The 22552-nt window shown below is 40.2% G+C and overlaps 1 protein-coding gene across 9 annotated transcripts in view; it reads right to left on the reverse strand.

Moving 5' to 3' along the window:
* Positions 1-22552, reverse strand: part of rapgef1b (Rap guanine nucleotide exchange factor (GEF) 1b) — a 117349-nt gene that overhangs the window by 27813 nt on the left and 66984 nt on the right. For 3 of the 9 annotated variants that reach the window (XM_034193087.1, XM_034193085.1, XM_034193083.1), the window contains 7 exons: positions 21335-21449; positions 21006-21189; positions 16710-17228; positions 14396-14598; positions 5146-5307; positions 1845-1991; positions 1281-1373 (listed from right to left, as the gene is read on the reverse strand). In XM_034193087.1, coding sequence (XP_034048978.1) covers positions 1281-1373; positions 1845-1991; positions 5146-5307; positions 14396-14598; positions 16710-17228; positions 21006-21189; positions 21335-21449 — 1423 coding nt within the window. The remainder of the gene's footprint in view (positions 1-1280; positions 1374-1844; positions 1992-5145; positions 5308-14395; positions 14599-16709; positions 17229-21005; positions 21190-21334; positions 21450-22552) is intronic. The other 6 variants (XM_034193086.1, XM_034193084.1, XM_034193093.1 and 3 more) reach the window with 5 other exon arrangements.

Here is a 22552-nt window from a genome sequence, read left to right on the forward strand (position 1 = left end):
CTGTTCAGTGGCAACAAGAAGTAGTTTACTTGGGTTTTATGCCTTGTACAGTAACATTAATTGTATCATTAGCTTTTGCTTGCTAACACCATGTTTGCATTATCAATAAATAATGTGGCAATTAAATTAATTTTGCTTCCTGTTGCATGAAGCAATGGCATGACGTTTCAACAATAACTGTGACTTATAGACCACTGTGACATAGACATTTTTATCCTTCATGACACATTGTTGGACAGATGCATCTAATACTCTGGTGTGATTATAGTCTGGAAAATACTATATATATATATATATATATATATATTTGTATCATACAATTCAGTACATTGGTGTTTATAGTTTTATTTAAATTAGATAACGCTGTAGAGTTGTATTATTACTGCATGTTTAAAAAGCATAATTTTCAGGAAAATTTGCATGCTAAAGCCTAAATTGTCTTTTTAATTACTTTATGAAAAAAACATAAAAAAAACCAATGTGCAAAAGCCCAAGTGCCCAGGAATATCTCATACACCATTTGGCAGATGGGAAAATGTGTAGAAATGTGACATTTTATTCAGAAAAGACCTTATACGTGTAGGTTAGAAAGTTTGTTGGGGAAAAGCAGCTTTACCTTGATATAAGCAAAGATAAATAACAAACAGAAGTGAGCCAATCCACAAAGGTACACACACACTGATGGGTAGAACTCCAAACGTAAAACTCCAAATGCATTCAGCCACACGTTCCCTCGATTTATTTTTCCATTCCGTCTCACATTTGCATACACACGCAAAAACAAAACAAACAAAAAAAAAACCCCGAATGCCCACACCCGTCAAAGGACATACAAACACAACTAAACAATCATACATGCACAGGGGCACAGCAGAGGTTATAAGGATGTTATGGAAAACTGAATACCAGTGAAACACCAAGAATCCCTTTCATAGCAGCATTTTGTCAGATGTTAGCTCAGAAGCTGAAGCGCTGTCAGAGGCAGTAATCACACCAGCCAGATGGACACCAGACACCAACCACAACACTAGTCCCTCACAGGCAAACCTGAAGTCATGCTCAGTCAGGTTTGGCTACATTCATGTTCCATTTCAGCGCGATCAATTCAAGAGATGAATCATTAAGAGCTGCGTGTTCCCAAATGATTGGGAATACGACCGGTGCAACGTGAATCAGCCCTCATGTCAAAATTTAACGTGGCATTCGGATTGATTCATATCCTGAAGTGATGGGACATGTGAATGGAACTGACCTTTCACCCTTGGTGGTGAGCTACTTACTCTGAGGGAGAGAGGCAGTTCCCCATTGGCATGGCTGGATGAGTACAAGTTGACGTACTCCCCCTCCCCACCCTCATCATTCGCGCTCTCGCTCTACAGGAAAAGAGGAGGGACACAAACCACATGTAAGGGAGTGGCGAGGGGCACAAAGTGTTGTTTAGGATGGGTCACATGTCAAGTAAGAAAATATGGCTAATGGCAGAGAGATAGCCAAGGTACGGCGCAATGCAGTGCTTACTAGCTCCATATCGTCCTGACCACCAGGTGGCACTGGTGTGCATCACTTTACCTACTGAATAAAGATCGTGCAGTGCAACATGCTCTACGAGAATTCTTTAAAGAGCAATCATCAGACAGCAGACAGTTTGTGGGCAGTGATGATGACAAGATCATGCCCTAAATAAGTGAGTCTCTATGACATCATCAGAGCAACAGTAATCTACCATAGAGGAAGAGTACAGCATCATATTTTACTATCCCTTTTTTATCTGATTTTTATGATTTCCTTATCTAGTGCAGTGCCATGGTGCCTCACTTGTCTTTCCATCTCGTTTGTAAGCTCACCGCTGAGGTGTGGAGAGAGTCAGTTAGAGAAGACTCAGAAGGAAGACAGATAGCCACACAGCCCAACGAACCAGCCAGGGAACCGTTGGGCCCACCCCCGCTGCCATCCAGAATGGTGGCATTAGTCAAGACAACCTGGTCCAAGCTCTGTGATTGGTGGGAAGGGGGGAATAAACAAAAACAAAACAAAACAGGAAGGCAGGGGGGAGGAAAAAATTAAAGACAAGGCTCGGGGAAGAGAGAAATGAAGAAAGAGTAGATAGAAAACAAGTGTCATCTCATTCTCCACACCTTCATCAAAGCCTGAATGGAACAATGTGCCTGAACATGAAATGTAATGCACACATACATATACCAAAAAGCAAAGCTGCAACCAGTGCCGCCAACAACAACAAAACTGCTGAAATAACAGTGGAAGTTGTCAACAAGAACAACAAAAACATGGACAATCCTGCATCACCGCCGACGTTGTATAAGCTGAGACAAAAGATGCGTCAATTAACTGTGTGCGTCTGAGGAGGCATCTGTCAGCAGGGCGGGATTTGCAACCTGTTTTAACATGCTGCACATACCAGCGCTGTGTCAGCATACCAGCATTGAGTGGCGATCACTCAAACAGTGCACACGCATGCACAAACTCATGCACACGTGCACATGTTCATGCACAGACTCGCAGAATCATCCGGTAATTAAAGCCACACAGTTACTCCCTTCTTTCCTAAGAGCAGTCGGAATAATGGTGTCAAAATTGGGAAATACTATCTGTACTTGTGGTAGCAAACACACAGAAATGGGGGCATTTCCACACGAAAAAAAAAAGAGAAGCACGAGTATTTCCATCTCTTTGAATCAAACATATGCAAAGCTCCTTTCCTTGCTTGGCTTCCCTCCCCCCATGACATCCCCCCCAAAATATCATGCCCTGCCTGAGGAGTTGAGGAATGCAAACATTCCACTGGATCAGACAAAGCGAAGGTGAAGAAGTTTGTGCGTTTGAGAAAGAGCTGGTGTGATTCATGGTAGTGAAGACCACAGAGACCAAAGCCATATAAAGTGGACAGTGAGTGATGCAGCAGGATGAAGATGACGACGACGATGATGATGAGGAGGAGGACAAGGAGGAAGATGATGCACAAAAGAGAGCAAGGAATGTGTAGTGAGAAACATCTGGTGCTGCATTCCACCGGAGATGTCCTGAGCAAGTCTATGCCGTGTCTTAGCACATACTGCTGGGTCATTACAAGTCAAACCTCACAAAAAGCCTGACAACACCAGTGCTACACACAGTAAGGGGTCCGCTACAATGACTTTGGCCCCACAGTAGGGTTGGGATGGTACACTTATCTCCTGATACAATACACTTGCGTGCAACTTCCATATGTACCAAGGTTTTTAAGAAGTGTGATTATACAAGTTTAGCCATTTGATATGATGATATATTGTGATTTTAGTTTGCTTTTGTTGTTTAGTTTGCTACTACACCATGGGAAAAGCTGAGTGAAACAAAGACTATATCAAAAGTCATATCTACAAAAAAAATACACAACACATTGCCATTGTTCACAACCATCACTGCATACAAACTGTCTACTTAACTAGCATATCACAATGCATCAGCATCATGATGCAACAGCCACTGTGCATCTGGTAGGTGAACTGTTCTTGATATCTCTGATTACCTTTTACCAACAGGACACAGTGTTGCATCCCTTTGCCAACTCTGCACTGTGCTCAGTCTCTTCCAACCCTCAACCCAGCTCACATTTGGCTCTTGAATAGCTGGTGCAACTCAGCTCTATCAGGTACAAATAAAAAGTTGCTCCATTCTTCATCTTGCACATTCTACCAAACTCTACTTAAAATGCATATTCTTCTGTGCTCAATTTGGTGTCCAAGGAAATCCCAGATGCAATCTATCGTTATTTTTTTGTCATGCCTGCTTGTAAAGAAGATGCTGTCACGTAAAACTTAGATTAGGGCTACAACAAATGCATTGCTCACTCTGCTGAATAAAGGTGGTTCTACATCCTTTCTACCTCACCAATAAGTAACTGAAGGCCTAGTTCAAAAATAATGAAGCCAAAGTGTGACATAACCATCAAAATTTAAAAGTGGTCTTTTTTGTGAAATGTTATCATTTAAGGTATGAGTTTCAATATTTCTATTGGTCTCGGTTCAGTCATTGCTAGAAATTATCAGTGCATATATACTATAATGTGCTAGAGCATAACGCTTGCGACAACAGTTGGAGGTATCTTCTTTAGTCTGCAGAAGCCTGAAACAAAGAAATTCTGTCCATTAGTTCCTGGTATTATTGAACAAGTAATATAATTATTCTATTGAAGCAGAGTAAGAGATATAACTAAGGTTCTGACACACATAAATCAAAGACTTATTCTCAGCGTTACACTTGCGACAGTTTTACCTTGCTTTAGAAACATGTTTTTTCTAGGAAATGACATTTCTACCTTTACAAAAATGTATTACTGTGTGTCAGTATGAAGCACAAACAAACCAACTGTCAAAATACAAGGTTATTTCTTTAACATTCAACTTTAAATGATAATGCTAAATATCAATGTCATACAAAATTGTTGGAAAAAAGTGCTATTTTTGGGGTAAATTTCATGCATATCTCTGGAACCGTGCAGAATTTTTCCATGAAATTTTCAGTACCTGTCAAAGAGACTAGAGACAACTCACAGATAAATCTGGATGGTGCTAAATAAAATAATGGCTTGTTCATGACAAATGCAATACAAATCAGCAGTTAGGCTTCATTATTTTTAAACTAGGCCTGAAGTTGAATTATAGCAACTGTGGACTTATAAGATTTTCATGTCATAAAAAAATTGATATTGTATCCATTTTTTTAACCACCTCTTCTACAAAGTGTTGCATTAATATGGACCTGTTAATGGTTGAAAATTTTACAAAGTCCAAAAGGGTGAATTAAAAGCTCCACGCAGAGTCTTGACAACACGGTATGATCGTTTATGAACCACAGTTAGAAACAAGCAACTGCACACATTCATGGCCACACAGTCAAATAAGCACACACGAGTCATTCCATATAAAAAGGCTAAAAAAAAAAAAGCATACATGGATCAGCAGATGGACAAAATTCAAAATTACACTTCAAACCCATCACCACCCTGAGGGCAGCGATAAATGAAAATGAAATGAAATGAATGACACTGTTTCACGAATGGAACACACACAGGTCAAGCCGCTCCTGGACCAGTCCAGGACCACACAGCACCCAGGCTGGAGTGGAGGTACATGTGTGGGGAGGACTCACCGTGGGTGTAGTCAAGGATGCTTGGCCAATCAGGTAGGAATTAGAGACGGATATGCTCAGGCCCAGCCCAGAGCCCGCCTCCTCCATGGCCGCTACAGACGGCTGGAGGTGGCAGGAGAGGGAGGAAGAGGAGGAAGAAGAAGGGGAGGAAGAGTGGGAGGCCTGAGAAGAAAACAGAAAGGAGAAAGAAAGAAACCAGAAGAATTGTCAGAAAAGAAACAAGTAATGAGAGTTGAAGGTGGAAAGACAAGATGTTAAGGTGGGAAGAAGAAAATGGGAACAGTTGATTATACTAGTAAGCAAGACTTAATTAGAGCAACTTTAAACAAAGGTCAGCAGTCGAGGAATAAAGTCAAAGTCGTGAAAGGTGAAGGTGGCCCTGGTAGTTCAGCTCAAGCCCGTTTATTCCAGACATGAGGAAATACCACAGATGACTTATCAATATGTCTGAAATAATTCATTCATGGAATCCCTGGTTCTCAAGACCAGGCACCTAAGTGGCTCTACTGTACTCTTTTCTACTCTTCTATTTTACTCTTCCTTTTTAGATATACCTTAGTATACTAGCATAGTTTCACCTTAGAACTGGAATATAATATATAAGATATACCTTACTGAATTTTCATGGAATATTATAGACTAGAGCAGTACATAAACAATTGACCAAGAAATGTTTCTTGGCAAATCTGACCATACTGGAAGAAGGAAGAAAATGGGATCAGACTGCTTCATGTGCCATAACATTTTGATCTACAACCCCTGGCAAAAATTATGGAATCACCGGCCTCGGAGGATGTTCATTCAGTTGTTTAATTTTGTAGAAAAAAGCAGATCACAGACATGACACAAAACTAAAGTCATTTCAAATGGCAACTTTCTGGCTTTAAGAAACACTATAAGAAATCAGGAAAAAAAATTGTGGCAGTCAGTAACGGTTACTTTTTTAGACCAAGCAGAGGGAAAAAAATATGGACTCACTCAATTCTGAGGAATAAATTATGGAATCACCCTGTAAATTTCCATCCCCAAAACTAACACCTGCATCAAATCACATCTGTTGCCAGATCAGCTTTGCAGGTTGGAGCCTTGTCATGGACCATTTTCTTCAACTTCCACCAAAGATTTTCAATTGGATTAAGATCCGGACTATTTGCAGGCCATGACATTGACCCTATGTGTCTTTTTGGCATCTATGGCAAGATGCATTATCATCTTGAAAAATGATTTCATCATCCCCAAACATCCTTTCAATTGATGGGATAAGAAAAGTGTCCAAAATATCAACGTAAACTTGTGCATTTATTGATGATGTAATCACAGCCATCTCCCCAGTGCCTTTACCTGACATGCAGCCCCATATCATCAATGACTGTGGAAATTTACATGTTCTCTTCAGGCAGTCATCTTCATAAATCTCATTGGAACAGCACCAAACAAAGGTTCCAGCATCATCACCTTGCCCAATGCAGATTTGAGATTCATCACTGAATATGACTTTCATCCAGTCATCCACAGTCCACGACTGCTTTTCCTTAGCCCATTGTAACCTTGTTTTTTTCTGTTTAGGTGTTAATGATGGCTTTCGCTTAGCTTTTCTGTATGTAAATCCCATTTCCTTTAGGCGGTTTCTTACAGTTCGGTCACAGACGTTGACTCATTTCCTCCCATTCGTTCCTCATTTGTTTTGTTGTGCATTTTCGATTTTTGAGACATATTGCTTTAAGTTTTCTGTCTTGACGCTTTGATGTCTTCCTTGGTCTACCAGTATGTTTGCCTTTAACAACCTTCCCATGTTGTTTGTATTTGGTCCAGAGTTTAGACACAGCTGACTGTGAACAACCAACACTTTTGCAACATTGCGTGATAATTTACCCTCTTTGAAGAGTTTGATAATCCTCTCCTTTGTTTCAATTGACATCTCTCGTATTGGAGCCATGATTCATGTTAGTCCACTTAGTGCAACAGCTCTCCAAGGTGTGATCACTCCTTTTTAGATGCAGACTAACGAGCAGATCTGATTTGATGCAGGTGTTAGTTTTGGGGATGAAAATTTACAGGGTGAATCCATAATTTATTCCTCAGAATTGAGTGATTCCATATTTTTTTCCCTCTGCTTGGTCTAAAAAAGTAACCGTTACTGACTGCCACAATTTTTTTTTCTTGATTTCGTATAGTGTTTCTTAAAGCCAGAAAGTTGCCATTTGAAATGACTTTAGTTTTGTGTCATGTCTGTGATCTGCTTTTTTTCTACAAAATTAAACAACTGAATGAACATCCTCCGAGGCCGGTGATTCCATAATTATTGCCAGGGCTTTATTGTGCATTGGCACTCAGTATAAAAAAAATACTTTCAATAAAATATGGCTTCCTTAAATGAGGCAGCCAGTGGTAGCACTACCAAGCTCCAGTTTACAGTTAGCTAACACACAATCACTGTATTTTTGTATATTTACACATAATTCATGAAATACAGTACTATGTCAAAGCTTTAAACATGCTATATTTTTAATGATATTGTGATTTTTTTGCATTATATTACAAGCCTCATTTTCAAATTAAAAGGAAAATATTTTAGCAACAAAAATACTGATTTCTTTGAAAGTGCACCGCCTGGTACATGACAACAGAAAGACAGCAGGCAATGAGGACTTAGAAAAATGACTGTAAATTGTGGTCTTCTAAATTGCAGAAGACCACCTAAAAGAATTATAGTGGTTTATTTTCTAAAAAATTAGGTGTAGTTCGTGTAGGTGCTCCTGTTTAGCTTGGAGTTGCCACATCAGATCTAATATGGATCCAGATGTTGATTTGCCGTAAGTTTTAGGCCAGATGGCCTTTTCTGATGCAACTTCAGATGTACATATACTCAACAAAATATAAACGCAACACTTTTGGTTTTGCTCCCATTTTGTATGAGATGAACTCAAAGATCTAAAACTTTTTCCACATACACAATATCATCATTTCCCTCAAATATTGTTCACAAACCAGTCTAAATCTGTGATAGTGAGCACTTCTCCTTTGCTGAGATAATCCATCCCACCTCACAGGTGTGCCATATCAAGATGCTGATTAGACACCATGATTAGTGCACAGGTGTGCCTTAGACTGCCCACAATAAAAGGCCACTCTGAAAGGTGCAGTTTTGTTTTATTGGGGGGGGGATACCAGTCAGTAACTGGTGTCACCACCATTTGCCTCATGCAGTGCAACACATCTCCTTCGCATCATCCGTGAAGAGAACGCCTCTCCAACGTGCCAAACACAAGCGAATGTGAGCATTTGCCCACTCAAGTCGGTTACGACGACAAACTGGAGTCAGGTCGAGACCCCGATGAGGACGACGAGCATGCAGATGAGCTTCCCTGAGACGGTTTCTGACAGTTTGTGCAGAAATTCTTTGGTTATGCAAACCGATTGTTCCAGCAGCTGTCCGAGTGACTGGTCTCAGACGATCTTGGAGGTGGAACATGCTGTATGTGGAGGTCCTGGGCTGGTGAGGTTACACGTGGTCTGCGGTTGTGAGGCTGGTTGGATGTACTGCCAAATTCTCTGAAACGCCTTTGGAGACGGCTTATGGTAGAGAAATGAACATTCAATACACGAGCAATAGCTCTGGTTGACATTCCTGCTGTCAGCATGCCAATTGCACTCTCCCTCAAATCTTGCGACATCTGTGGCATTGTGCTGTGTGATAAAACTGCACCTTTCAGAGTGGCCTTTTATTGTGGGCAGTCTAAGGCACACCTGTGCACTAATCATGGTGTCTAATCAGCATCTTGATATGGCACAACTGTGAGGTGGGATGGATTATCTCAGCAAAGGAGAAGTGCTCACTATCACAGATTTAGACTGGTTTGTGAACAATATTTGAGAGAAATGGTGATATTGTGTATGTGGAAAAAGTTTTAGATCTTTGAGTTCATCTCATACAAAATGGGAGCAAAACCAAAAGTGTTGCGTTTATATTTTTGTTGAGTGTATAAAGAGATAACTAATAAAAAGAATATTTAAATATGACCAGTCAATTTATACATTATTTATAAATGTTACATAGTAGGTTTTGAATAAAAAAAAAGTTTCAGGGACAGTAAATTGATTTTTTTTTTCTATTAAAGTTGTGAAATATCAGCTTACATGAGCCAGAAGGCACATGCGAGATGCGAGCCTAGACTTGACCAGTTCTCATGTGTTAATAATAATAATAATACTAAGTCCACCACGAAGCTGCATAACCTGTGATGCAACAAACAAAAGTTCTACTATGCACAATTTCCCCAATCACATTCACTGAAGCCCATAACTCCTTCAGAGTTGTCTCTGTGGCTTCTCCTTCTTGCATGGTCACTCCATTTATGAGAACTATCAATTCCTTACACTGCTGTTTGTATTTATTGCTGACTGATGTAAATGAATGTTCATGCATCAATGCCCTGGCTTGTGGAAAGAAAATTAACTGTGAAAGTGATGAGCTGCTGTAAATTCATCAGTATGTGCTAATAACTGTCATATGTACATGCTATGCCTGTATTTTTTTTTTTTTATTTGACTATTTGGAAATATTTTCTTTTGCAATTCTTGTTCAATAACTTTTGACATTTTGTTAATAAATGTCTGATTATACAAAAACTGGTTCGTTTGCATTTATTTGTGAACATATTTTTAACTACAGGGTGGCAATAATTCTGACCAGTTCTGAAATAATACCATATCCTGTGTTATTTTCCAATAATCTTTTTTTTAATTCCCTGAGCTTGAAGGGCTTTAGAAACAACAGAAATATTATATTCTAAACGGAGCCAATATGACCTACTCTACTGGGGTTTCTTTCACCCTTTTTCTTGTCCACATCAGAGCTGAAATTAGTTTTTTTTCTTTGCAAAGCTACACAAAATCCTCAAAGCATGTAAGCCTGGAACACGGATTTATCGAGGAGGCAAACAGGCTTATTCCACTGGGCAAGTAGCTCATCAAGTCCAAAACATGAGGGCAGATTAGGTCTTGCAGCAGGAGCAGAGATGAGTGCAGTCTGACTACACGCCTACACAGAAAAATGGCTGAAATAAAAGCTGGGCACATGGCTCCAAATACTTTCATGGTGGTAGAAAGAGGACAAAAGAGAAAAGGGAAAGTGTAAAGTAGCATTTGTCAACTTCCACACCACAACAAAGTCTATAGTTTTGACCAAGCATTTGGGTACCCCTGGACAAATAAACACGCATTTTTCATTTTTATTTTAATAATTCACACTTCTTTATACAATGTTTTTTTTTTAAATAAATTATACTCAAGTAAAATGTGAAAAGAAATCTGTGCAATAAGATCTAAATTAATAACAATAAAAAAAAAAACACTGTACCATTCTATACAATTCTTCCTCATCAATTTAACTAAACGCCAAAAAAAAATCTAATAATTTGAAAATACTGTTGAATCCACCTCCAGCCACAGCAATCTGGCTGTAAAAGTAATGCTTTAGTTGTGTCACATGAGGGTGCAGGTATAAATACAATCAATTATCTTATGTTAAAAATTTATATTTATTTTAGAACCATGTTGCAACTTTAACTTGGCCATCTCTGTAAATGAGACTGTGAATGTATGACAGCTGTGATAGGCTCCAGGCACCCCCAGGTAACCCTTGTCTGGAATAAACAGCTATAGAAAATGAATGAACAAATCATGTTGCAGAATTAGATTTTTTTTTTTCGGGTCCCCTATTATAAGGATTCTTCTTCCTAATATTGTTCTTGGTGCAAAGGACTCGTGTTATAGTTGTATGGATTCTACTTCTTCTTTTACTACCCCAAAAGTATTTGGTGCCAAGAAATCACAAAAGCAGCATACAAACTTAGCAAATAGGTCCAAAATCACCACTACTGCTCAAATTCCAAAAAATACACTGATTGACTTGATGGTAGCACTATAATAACTAAGTTCACCTTTTTGCTAATAACGTCTGAATTGAGAGTCTTGCAATCAAAATTGTTTCTTTCCTGGATTCCTTTGGTGCTTCTGCATCTATCCACAAAGGCCACACTCATTTCAACATGAAAATTTTTCAAGCCATTTTGAATTTTGAGAAAAACAGATTTGTTTTGTTTGGTACTTCTCTGACAATTTTTCCTCAAACTTTACCAAATGCTGCATGTACTTGAACTAGAAGTGGAACAATATTTCGTGTATTGTGACATTTGTATAGTTGAGCCTGCATTGAATTTTGTAGTTTTTTTAAATGAGCATCATGATACCATCAAAACTCAGCTACTGCATGGCAGAAATAATGACCTCTTGCAGAAAATTCATAAAGGACTTCTTAAATATACAAACAGGAAACACATAACATCAAGCATTACAATGGGAGAGCGCAGTCTCGTTTGAACCCTGCGTGATATCGTGGGTTTTGACCACTTGTGGGGACAGCTGTTCCTGTTGTGCAATATATACACAGCATAACTTCACATGGGAAAATGGTGTACTGTTTTGTTTTCGCGAAAAGTGCAGGTTTTTTTCGGTTGTCAGTAGAGAACGGAAGACGAGGCAAATATGAGAGGTCGTGTCGGTAAGTGTTAGCCTACACAGCTAACCAGAGTAGCTGTGTTCTTTCGCCTGCACAGTCACCTCGACACGTCTGAGCTCCGGGTCATAAACAAACTGCAACGCATGTCCACTTTCCATCGCATCGTCACTTTTTCTTTGCATTTTCACTTTGTTTGCGTGTAACTTGCCCCAAAACTCAGAGGTGTCATGTTTCTGTCCCCGGAAGTAGAGAAATATTTTACCCCTTTAGCGCCGGCCCTCAAACGAGACTGCAGTGCCCAATTTATACTTCAGAATAATTAACATCAAGGATTCCAATTTATACTTCAGAATAATGTTGTTCCTTAAAGTTTAACGTTTACCAGAGATTACTATTTATATAATTAGTGTGAACAGCGATATAATATAATTATGTATCAAATTGTGATAGGTATATCGTGATATGTTATCATATTATCGAGCTAGTATATTGTTCCACCCATAACTTGAACCAATTCAAACAAAAATTAACTAATAGATTTTTTTTCCTCTGTTTTGTTACAATTGCCTACCATAGTTAGGTGGGTGTGGCTTATTTCACTACATCTGCTATAGCTCAGTAATTCCACTTTTTACATCAAACTTTGTGATCAATATAGATGTATGCAAAACCTGACACACAAACTGAGCTGATGGTGGGAGGGCTATAAGCACCACAATATATGTTTGGCAATAACTACTGTATGGAAACACTAGCCAGGAAGAGAACAGGAGAGCAGGTTTATGAATGTTGTGAGGTAGGACATACAGGTAGTCAAAATGCCAGAGGAAGATGCAGTGAGAGGGCGAGATTATTGACTATGGCAAACCCTAATAAAAACATGCAAACTTTTATTGCGCTTGTTCGATTTTCATGCGTTTGATACACCCTTGTTGGCCACTGGTAAAGTTGCACAAAAGGTGTGCTGGCAGCTTTATTTATTTTTGCTATTTTTAAAAATTTCTATTGCAAAAACTGATTACTTAAAATTGTAAAAAAATTAAAGATGGACCACTTACCCTGAGATACACAAATTTCTGCCAGACGTTTGACATGAAGCAGAAGATTTGAATATATCACACCCATCTTTACACTGGCTCCCTGTCTCTGTGAGAGCAGATTTTAAGGTTTTGTTATTGGCTTATAATTTTGTTCATGGACTGGCACTAAATCTGGCCAGTCTGGTGGAACCCTACGTGCCGGCCTGCGCTTTGTGGTCGCAGGACGCGGGACTTCTCTGTGTTCCAAGGGTGAAGAAGAAGTCAGCGGGTCAAAGAGCTTTTTCTTATCATGCACCCGCTCTGTGGAACGGTCTTCCTGCGACCGTGAAGTAGTCGGAGTCTGTGGACATTTTTAAGTCAAGACTTAAAACTTATTTTTATTCTCTTTCTGATGAATAGTTTTTATTTTTTATCTGTTTTATTCTTGTACTTCTGTTTTTAATTATGTATTAGATTTTTATTTTTATATATTTTTTTTTATTTTTATGTTGAATTGTTCTGTGTGAGGTGCCTTGAGACGGCTTTTGTTGTAATCTGGCACTTTATAAACTGATTAAATTGAACTGAAATTAAATTGTTTCCGACAACTGTATTTTCTATTGTATGCTGCAATGCCCATAGTTATGTTGTGGAGAACAATGTCATCTATTTCCAGTTTACAACTGTGTCATCTTTCTTCTGTAAAATTATTCCAAAGCTTTAGACCAGGTAGAGTATTTCAATGAGGTCTAACCTCTGAGTTAACAGGCCAAATCCATTTGTAGGATTCCATTCTGTAAAAATACCAACTTATTCTACTGTAAAAACTATGATGATTCTGCAGCTCCACTCGTACTTGACTTGTTTCCAAATATACCTGTGTTGATCTGTGGGTGAGATGATTAGATGATCCGTTCTTGTCACAGTGTGCCCCCCCCCCCCCATTCTATGGGAAAGCTGACTATCAATCTTTATTTCTCAGTGTGATGGTTGTCGCAATTAACCTAGACACTGACCCAGATTAAGATAAGTGGGCTGAATCTGATACGAGGCTGATAAATGCTCTTCTTATCTTTTGGTAGTGACCAAACAGTTCCACACAAGAAGATATCAGCTCAGTTACAAAAACAGCAAAGGACGTTAGAAGAGGGGGGCTGAACAGGTGAGGGAGATAACAAGATAAGAGGAGGCTCGAGAAAATTGATGAGCATCACCACTAGAATGTATGTAAGCACAAGAATGCAATCGGCACTCTTCACTCTTTACAGCCAGTATAAAGCAAGACAAAACGGGGATCAGCACCAAGCTAGGCCCCAGAGGGATGTTTATATTGTTCGTAACTGTCCATTACAACAATGAAATTGCACTGTGGCCAGTTAACATCTTAACAGCAGTCTGTTGCACAATTCTATGTACACTATTGGATATATGGTACTATCAAAGATGGTATCTCTGTTCTGGGTTAAATTGAGGGAGGCGAGCTTCTCCAGGAATCTCAGGAATTTATGCTGCACAGTTCCTTACACAGTTCCCATTATTTAATTCAGCAATTTATTTCTATCGACTCTCACAACACCTTAATTTACTTCTGATCAATACTAACCTCACTACTTTGCAAAATACAGTGTGATGTAATAGTAATTAGCTTGTGGTTTTTTTTTCACATTTTCTGTCATTTATCACACTTGTGCGAAGGGAACAGCTTTCTTACCAGCTGCCTTTGTTTTGGGGGCAAGGCTGGGGGCTGTAGAGGCTCATGGACTGAGTCAGTGCTGCTGAAGGAGTCATTGAAGCCGTAAACCTCCTGAAAGCGCTTATTGCGCTGCTCATAGATGCTCTCGCTCTGTGGCATCTGGTAGAACACGGAGGGCTGCGGCTCGGAGTAGTCTTCCACAAACTGCATGTACTGCAAGACTGAAGGGGAGAGACAGATTTATTACAAAACCATCACAGTTTGTCAGGATTAGCGTTAAACATGGTAATGGGCAAACACACAATCTAAAAACATGGCTTCAAAAGTTTCCTTTTGACTGACTGCAGCTCCCGATTCCCACTGATTTTGCCATTATCTCCCCCTGCAATTTTATTTCAACAATCAATCCACATTATTTTTGCTGCTCAAACTACACCAGGAGACATTTTATCTTAATAATGAGAGCAGCAGAATCACACCATGTCATGTGTACTTACTCTTATCATCATCATCACAAAATACTCCTTCTACAGAGTTGATGCACACAATGTAACAACAAGTCATTAGGGTATGAGCATCCCATGATAGGGTTGGGACGACCTTATTGTATTTGTTCTGATTTTTCAGTTTGTTTCTGGCCATAAAACAGTTAAAAACTCTAAATATTAAAAAAAAAAACCTCAAACTCTCCATAGTTGCTTTCCTTGTCTCTTTGGGGAATCTCTGAAGAGGTTCTGGAGATTTACTCACCTGAAAAGTCCTGCATACAAAGAAAGCATGTGCAGAAACTCCTGCCTGTGGAGAACTGAATGATTGGCATGATGATCTGAGGAGAGATTATTGAGCCACTGTTTCACAGTAATGCTGCTTTATGCTATTTAATCTCTTTTTCTCTTTTAATGTGCTTTTACTTCCAAAATAAAATAAAATAAAATAAAATCTTCTGTTTCAAAAACTGGACTTAAAACATGCGCCTTTTTTTTTTTTTACTAATAGCCCAATTTCAAAGCCTTAAGAGTGTGCATATCATGAATGCTTGGTCTTGTTGGATTTGTGAGAATCTACTGTTACCTTGTTTCCCATGTAACAATAAGAAATATATTCAAAACCTGGATTAATCTTTTTAGTCACATAGCACTACTATTATTCTGAACACTACTGTACATGTTGGTGTCTATGTTTGTTTGACATCTTAGCTGAAAGATTCTCCAAGACTTGACATAAGCAGACCAGTACTCACAAACAGAGGCGAGGCAGCATTTGACATCTAGAGGTATGTTTATAAGATGTGCTGAACTGCAGCTTCACTATACTTGGTATCTAATTAGCCATGTTGTTAACTGTGTTAGACGTGTACTTTCCAATGGTTAAAAAAAGTGAGTCATACAGTAGCTTGGTTAGCAGCCAAGAGGCAAGACAATTATGTGTGTTGATGTGGATGAGATATAAGCCAGAAATCTAACATGACTTGAAATTCCAACTCCAAGCTCCTGCAGAAGACTGCAGTCCGATTGTTGGCATCACTGACAGGAACAGCATATGCTGACTGATGTCAAAAGTATTATATATCTGTCATTAAGGTGCTAAATCGGTCAAACATGGGAAATAAACAAATCCATGGTTATATTTCACATTTCACTCTAGTTCCAGTTTGGTATAGCCCAGACATGCCATTTACAGGACAGTGTTGAGTTATAGGCAAAATCAAAAAGCCATTTCATTTCATCAAGTGAAATTCTTAAAATGGGTGGCAATTTGACTTTTTTAAGTTCTTTTTCTCCCAGGACTCATTCCCAATATTGAATCAGCAGACAAAGTCATTCCCCTACAGGCCCTGAGGCCCATCACGGATGTCCACGGATGGGATCCCAATTCATCGTAGGTTATTTCCCCAGCTGAGGTTAGTGCCCATTTACAGCACAGGACAACGTGGCTGAAGTGTCTTGTTCAAGGACACAAACAGGTAGCTTCAGCTGACATAATACAGTAGCATGAAAGGAAGCAGCGTAGCAGATGACCAAATATTACCCCCTGTGCCCCTCGGGTCGGACCCATTGTAGCACATCTTGGTATTCATTTCCTGCTTGTACTCACAGTGGAATATTTCCTTGATAGAAGCCATGATTCAGTGAACTGAGTACAAGGTTCAGCCAGCATTCCACTATCAGTTCCTAAATCAGCGTCATCCCATTTTCCCTTTCATTAGTCTCTTTGTTCTTCATTTTTGTTGCCTCTAACCACTCATCCTACCTAAAGAAAAAAAAAAAAATCCTTTGCCTAGCCCCCTACTGCTCCCTCATTTTACACACATTCCTCTCCTTCAATCACTTACTGTGTCTACTTTTCTTTTCTGGTAGAGGCGGTGGACTGGCTGGGACATCTGCATTCTCACCGGACATGTACTGGGAAACGTACACGCCCCCATTAGTCTGGGGCATGGGCGAGATTGGTGTAAATAGGGGGAATGGTGGCGTCGGATGCAGCTCTTCTTCTGACAAGTTGTCATATTGGGAGGGGTAGCGCTCATATAGCACCCTTGACCCTCCGTCAGGAAATGGTGGTGTTTGAGTGCTACGTCGCTTTTTCTGTGGAAGGGCAGGGGGTGCACTAATGCGCAATGAATGTAAGGGATTGGTTTGATTAGGCTGAGGTGTCCAATATCCTGGTGGATGTTGAGGAGCAGTGAAACGGGGATGTGAAGAATACTGTCCGGGAACGGGGGAAGAGGACTCGCTGTGAGACTCCGGCAGGGGGCTCAGACATCCTCCTACTGGAACTGGCAGCAGATTATCCCCAGCTGATAAGTCCTCATGGAGGAAGTCATAATCCGGGTCGCGACTTTCTGGGTTGTCTGAAAAGATAAAGACGGAATAGCAATTATATTTCCATCATCATACAGTCAAACTGTAAACTTAACTGTTGATGCTTTAGCAAATCTGTAATAAGTGACATAAGCTAATACAATAAGTAGGCAAACTTTAGTACATTCATAACATGAGTGAAGTTGGGGCCGCAAATTGGCCAAAACAATGTTCGCACTTAAGTCGTATGAAACCTATAGAGTATGCAACTCAAATTTCATGGTCAAGTAGAAGCAGGAACTGGAAGTGAAACTTATTTCTAGGTCTCTGCTTGTGCTAGAGTTACAACTTGGAATGCCTTACGGCACTTGGCCACCCTGGAGCATCATCCTGGAATGTAAGAAAAATGGCCGAGCAGTTCAGAGTGACCTTGTGTGGCCGTTTCTGGCTTCATTCCCCAGGTTGTGTCAGATCAGCATCGTCTGCTGATGAACATGTGTGCAACGTCTTAAGATATGTGGCGAAGTCTTTCACAAATGTCACAATTTGTTGTAATTCAGGTTTTTCATCGACTGGTTTTCATGTTTTAAAATTCTCTGATTAGCTGCACAGGTGGCATGATGGTGAAGTGGTTAGCACTGTTGCCTCACAGCAAGAAGGTCACGGATTTGTTTCCAGATCTGCACCTTTCTGTGTTGAGTTTGCATGTTTTCCCGGTGTTCACATGGGTTCTCTCCAGGTGCTCTGACTTCCTTCCACTTCCAAAGTCACGCAGGTTAGGTGAATTGGAAACTAAATTGACTGTAGGTGTGTGTGGTTGTGTTTGTCCGTCTATATGTGGTCCTGCAAATAGACTGGAAGCCTGTCCAGGGTGTACACCGCCTTTTGCCCAATGAATGTTGGAATAGGCTCTGGCTTTACCCTCCCGTGGCCGTTAATTGGAATAAGCTTAGTCTAGAAAATGAATGAATGAATGATTCGCTGCATACCAGAAGGCCATTTATTAATGCAGATGAAGCTAATTGCCAACCCATAATCCAAATCCGAATGCTATTTCACATTACACTGTGTTGGTTTTGCTGTACCAGGTTGGACTAACATTTGTGGCTGGGGCCTTGATCGTAAAATTCTATGATTAGCTGCATAACAGAAGGGAGAACTTTATGCTCCAAATCTTGGTCCCACCTGGTACAGCAAAACCAACACAGTGGAATGTGAAAAATGCCATAAGGATTTGGATTATAGCCTGGCAATAGCTTTATCTAAATTAATAAATACACAGGTCTGCATGTTAAAAAATTCTTTGATCGAGCTTATGTCTACTAGTAGGGCCACTAAGCTTTTGAAGATTTCAGGCATGAAAAGGATTTTCTATGACACCGCTATAATTTTATTTATAAACATTTAAATAAGGGCTTCATAATACGACATTACCAATAAAACCAAAATTCAAGCTGTCTAGAAAAAAATTAATAAAAAGTTCCCCTTAAGGGTAAATTTGCAAAAGAACAGATGACCTTGAACTGGTTACGGCAGCGACAGTTGAGACCAATACAGTCCAGGACAGTGACATCACAGATCACGTGGGGGCTTCCTCAGTCTTGTGTGAGGGATTCTGGGAAGGGCATGGTGATAGCCAATCAAAGTAGAGAGTCACCGTGATGTCACTGTTTGGGTCTCTCTCTGGCTGCTAATCCAACATGGGGGGAAAATGCTCCAAAACCTCTGCATTTCTGTGTACAGTGGGGTAAAAAAGTATTTAGTCAGTCCCTGATTGTGCAAGTTCTCCTACTTAGAAGGTCTTAGAAGAGAGGTCTGTAATCTTCAACATAGGTACACTTCAATTATGAGAGACAAAATGAGAAAGAAAAAAAAAAAAAAATCAAGAAAATCACATTGTAGGATTTTTAAAGAATTTATTTGTAAATTATGATGGAAAATAAGTATTTGGTCAATAATAAACAAGCAAAATTTCTGGCTCTCACAGACCTGTAACAACTTCTTTAAGAGGCTCTTCTGTCCTCCACCTGTTACCTGCATTAATGGCATCTGTTTGAACTCATTATCTGTATAAAAGACACCTGTCCATAGCCTCAAACAGTCAGACTCCAAACTCAACCGTGGCCAAGACCAATGAGCTGCCGAAGGACACCAGGAAGAAAATTGTAGCCCTGCACCAGACTGGGAAGAGTGAGTCTACAATAGTCACGCAGGTTGGTGTGAATAAATCAACTGTGGGAGCAATTGTAAGAAAATGGAAGACATACAAGACCATTGATAATCTCCCTTGATCTGGGGCTCCACGCAAGATCTCATCCAGTGGGATCAAAATGATCATGAGAACAGTGAACAAAAATCCCAGAACTATACGGAGGGACCTGATGAATGAGCTGCATAGAGCTGGGACCAAAGTTAACAGGTTACACACTACGCACAGAGGGACTCAAATCCTGCAGTGCCAGGCGTGTCCCCCTGCTTAAGCCAGTATATGTCCAGGCCCATCTGAAGTTTGCCAGAGAGCATATGGATGATCCAGAAGAGGATTGGGAGAATATCATGTGGTCAGATGAAACCAAAATAGAACATGTTGGTAAAAACTCAACTCGTCATGTTTGGAGGAAGAAGAATGCTGAGTTGCATTCCAAGAACACCATATCTACTGTGAAGTATGGGGGTGGAAACATCATGCTTTGGGGCTGTTTTTCTGCAAAGGGAACAGGACGACTGATCCGTGTTAAGGGAAGAATGAACGGGGCCATGTATCATGAGATTTTAAGCCAAGACCACCTTCCTTCAGTGAGAGCATTAAAGATCCAACGTGGCTAGGTCTTCCAGCATGACAATGATCCCAAACACACCACCTGGCCAACGAAGGAATGGCTCCGTAAAAAGCATTTCAAGGTCTGGAGTGGCCAAGCCAGTCACCAGACCTCAACCCCATAGAAAATTTGTTGAGGGAGATGAAAGTCCATGTTGCCCAGCGACAGCCCCAAATCATCACTGCTCTAGAGGAGATCCGCATGGAGGAATGGGCCAAAATACCAGCTACAGTGTGTGCAAACCCGGTGAAGACTTACAGGAAATGTTTGACCTCTGTCATTGCCAACAAAGATTATGCTACAAAGTACTGAGTTGACCTTTTGTTATTGACCAAATACTTATTTTCCACTCTAATTTACAAATAATTTTTTTTTTAAATCCTACAATGTGATTTTCTGGATTTTTTTTTTTCTCATCGTGTCTCTCATAGTTGAAGTGTACCTATGATGAAAATTACAGACCTCTCTCATCTTTCTAAGTAGGAGAACTTGCACAATCAGGGACTGACTAAATACTTTTTTACCCCACTGTAAATCTAATTTGTTTCTCATATATTATATAAAGCTAACAAGAAATAAACACTTCTAAAACTAAAAACACCATTATTATAACCAGATAATACCTCTGAAATAATTTACAAGACATCTCATGGATGTCAACGTGCACGCTACGTGTGCACACATCACCCATGGTCAAATGTGACATCTGGTCTTTTCAAAAGCTCATGCATGTGCAAATGCACACCCTCCTGCAAATAGTGTTAAAAAGAAGAGAAAATATTCTCTTCCTTAAAATGAGCTGTATTACAAGACATTTCTAAAATAAACAGACATTATAATGCTTGGATTTCAGTAGAAACTAAATTTTTTGGTGGCCCTATACTTTTAATTCCTGACCCAAAATTTCACTTATAATCTAGGACATGCCTATTCATATTCAGGAAAATATTATGATATATGTGCAAGACCCAGAAAATAAGCAATTAAAATTTGTCTTTGAAGTCTTACCAAGTGTCTCACAGCTGGTATTACGAGAGCACTGACCGCTGTCCTGTTCCATGGAGGACAGCTGTTCATCTGACTTGCTCAGTTTCTCCATGCTACTGCATGGAGACAGGCGTGGAGAGTCACCGCCGTATGACTGGCTCCCACCAGAGAAACGCCTCTGCAGGAATTCCTGCTCATATTCCTGTCAATGCACAGGCACACGCAGACACAAATAAACTATTTTTACTTGCCGAACTTACTGACAGATTCATTTCCAAGCAAGTTTCATCTAGTAAGTGTAAATGACACTTTTACCCAAATTTAACTACGTCACTATGAGTTGATGTTACCTGTCTGTGAACAGTGCAGGGCAAGCTGGAGCCACGGCTCATTGGGGCAACTACTGCCACCCGTGTAGGCGAAGGGGCTGACTGCCGTTTCTTAGGGGGCAGAGCTGGTGGAGGACTACAGAGAGAGATAAACAAAAATAGCATATTAATAACATTACTAAAAGTTTTACCCATCACAAAGCTTCAGTCATGACAATCAGGCAAGCACACAAATAACTGGGCAGCGCAGTCTCGTTTGAGGGCGGGCGCTAAAGGGGTAAACTATGACGCATATGACGCAATTTTTCTACTTCCGAGGACAGAAACACAGCACTTTCTCTGAGTTTTTGAGCAAATTACATGCAAACAAAGTGAAAATGTGGTGGAAAGTGGACATGTGGTGCGGTCTGTTTATGACCCGGAGCTCAAACGTGTCGAGGCGGTTGTGTAGGCGAGAGAACACAGCTACTCTAGCTAGCTGTGCAGGCTAACACGACGTCTCCCACTTGCTTGGACTTTGCTTCTCCATTGGGAACCAGGAAAAAAAACCAAAAAAAAAACAGACTGCTTCGATGATTGCAGCCGAAAACAAAACAGTACACCATTTTCCCTTGTGAAGTTATGCTGTGTACATATTGTGCAATGGAAGCAGCTGTCCCCGTGAGTGGTCAAATCCCGCGATATCACGCAGGGTTCAAACAAGACTGCGCTGCCCTATTATTCTCAGACAAGTATGCACACACAAATCAACATCTAAATACGAGGTATCTTATAAAACTAACTGGCAGTTTTATATAAAAAAAAAACTATATGGATTTGAATGACATACGATTACACCAATCATGCTTGAACCCTCGTGCGCATGCGTGAGTTTTTTCCACGCGTGTCGGTGACGTCATTTCCCTGTGGGCAGGCCTTGAGTGAGATGTGGTCCCGCCCTCTCGGCTGAATTCCTTTGTTTCACACGCTGCTCGAGACGGCGCGCGTTGCTTTATCAAACTTTTTTCTGGACCTGTGAGGAATATCCGAGTGGACACTATTCGAGAAATTCAGCTGGTTTTCGGTGAAAAGTTTAACGGCTGATGAGAGATTATGGGGTGTTTCTGTCGCTGTAAGGACTTCCCATGGAGTGGGACGTCATGCAGCGCTTCCAGGCGCCGTCGTCGGCCTGTTTCGACCTAAAAACATCCTAATTTAAGGCTCTGTTGACCCAGGATGTCGTGAGAGAACAGACAAGAT

The sequence above is a fragment of the Thalassophryne amazonica genome, chromosome 17 (genome assembly GCF_902500255.1).
Source record: "Thalassophryne amazonica chromosome 17, fThaAma1.1, whole genome shotgun sequence".
Classification (NCBI taxonomy): Eukaryota; Metazoa; Chordata; class Actinopteri; order Batrachoidiformes; family Batrachoididae; genus Thalassophryne; species Thalassophryne amazonica.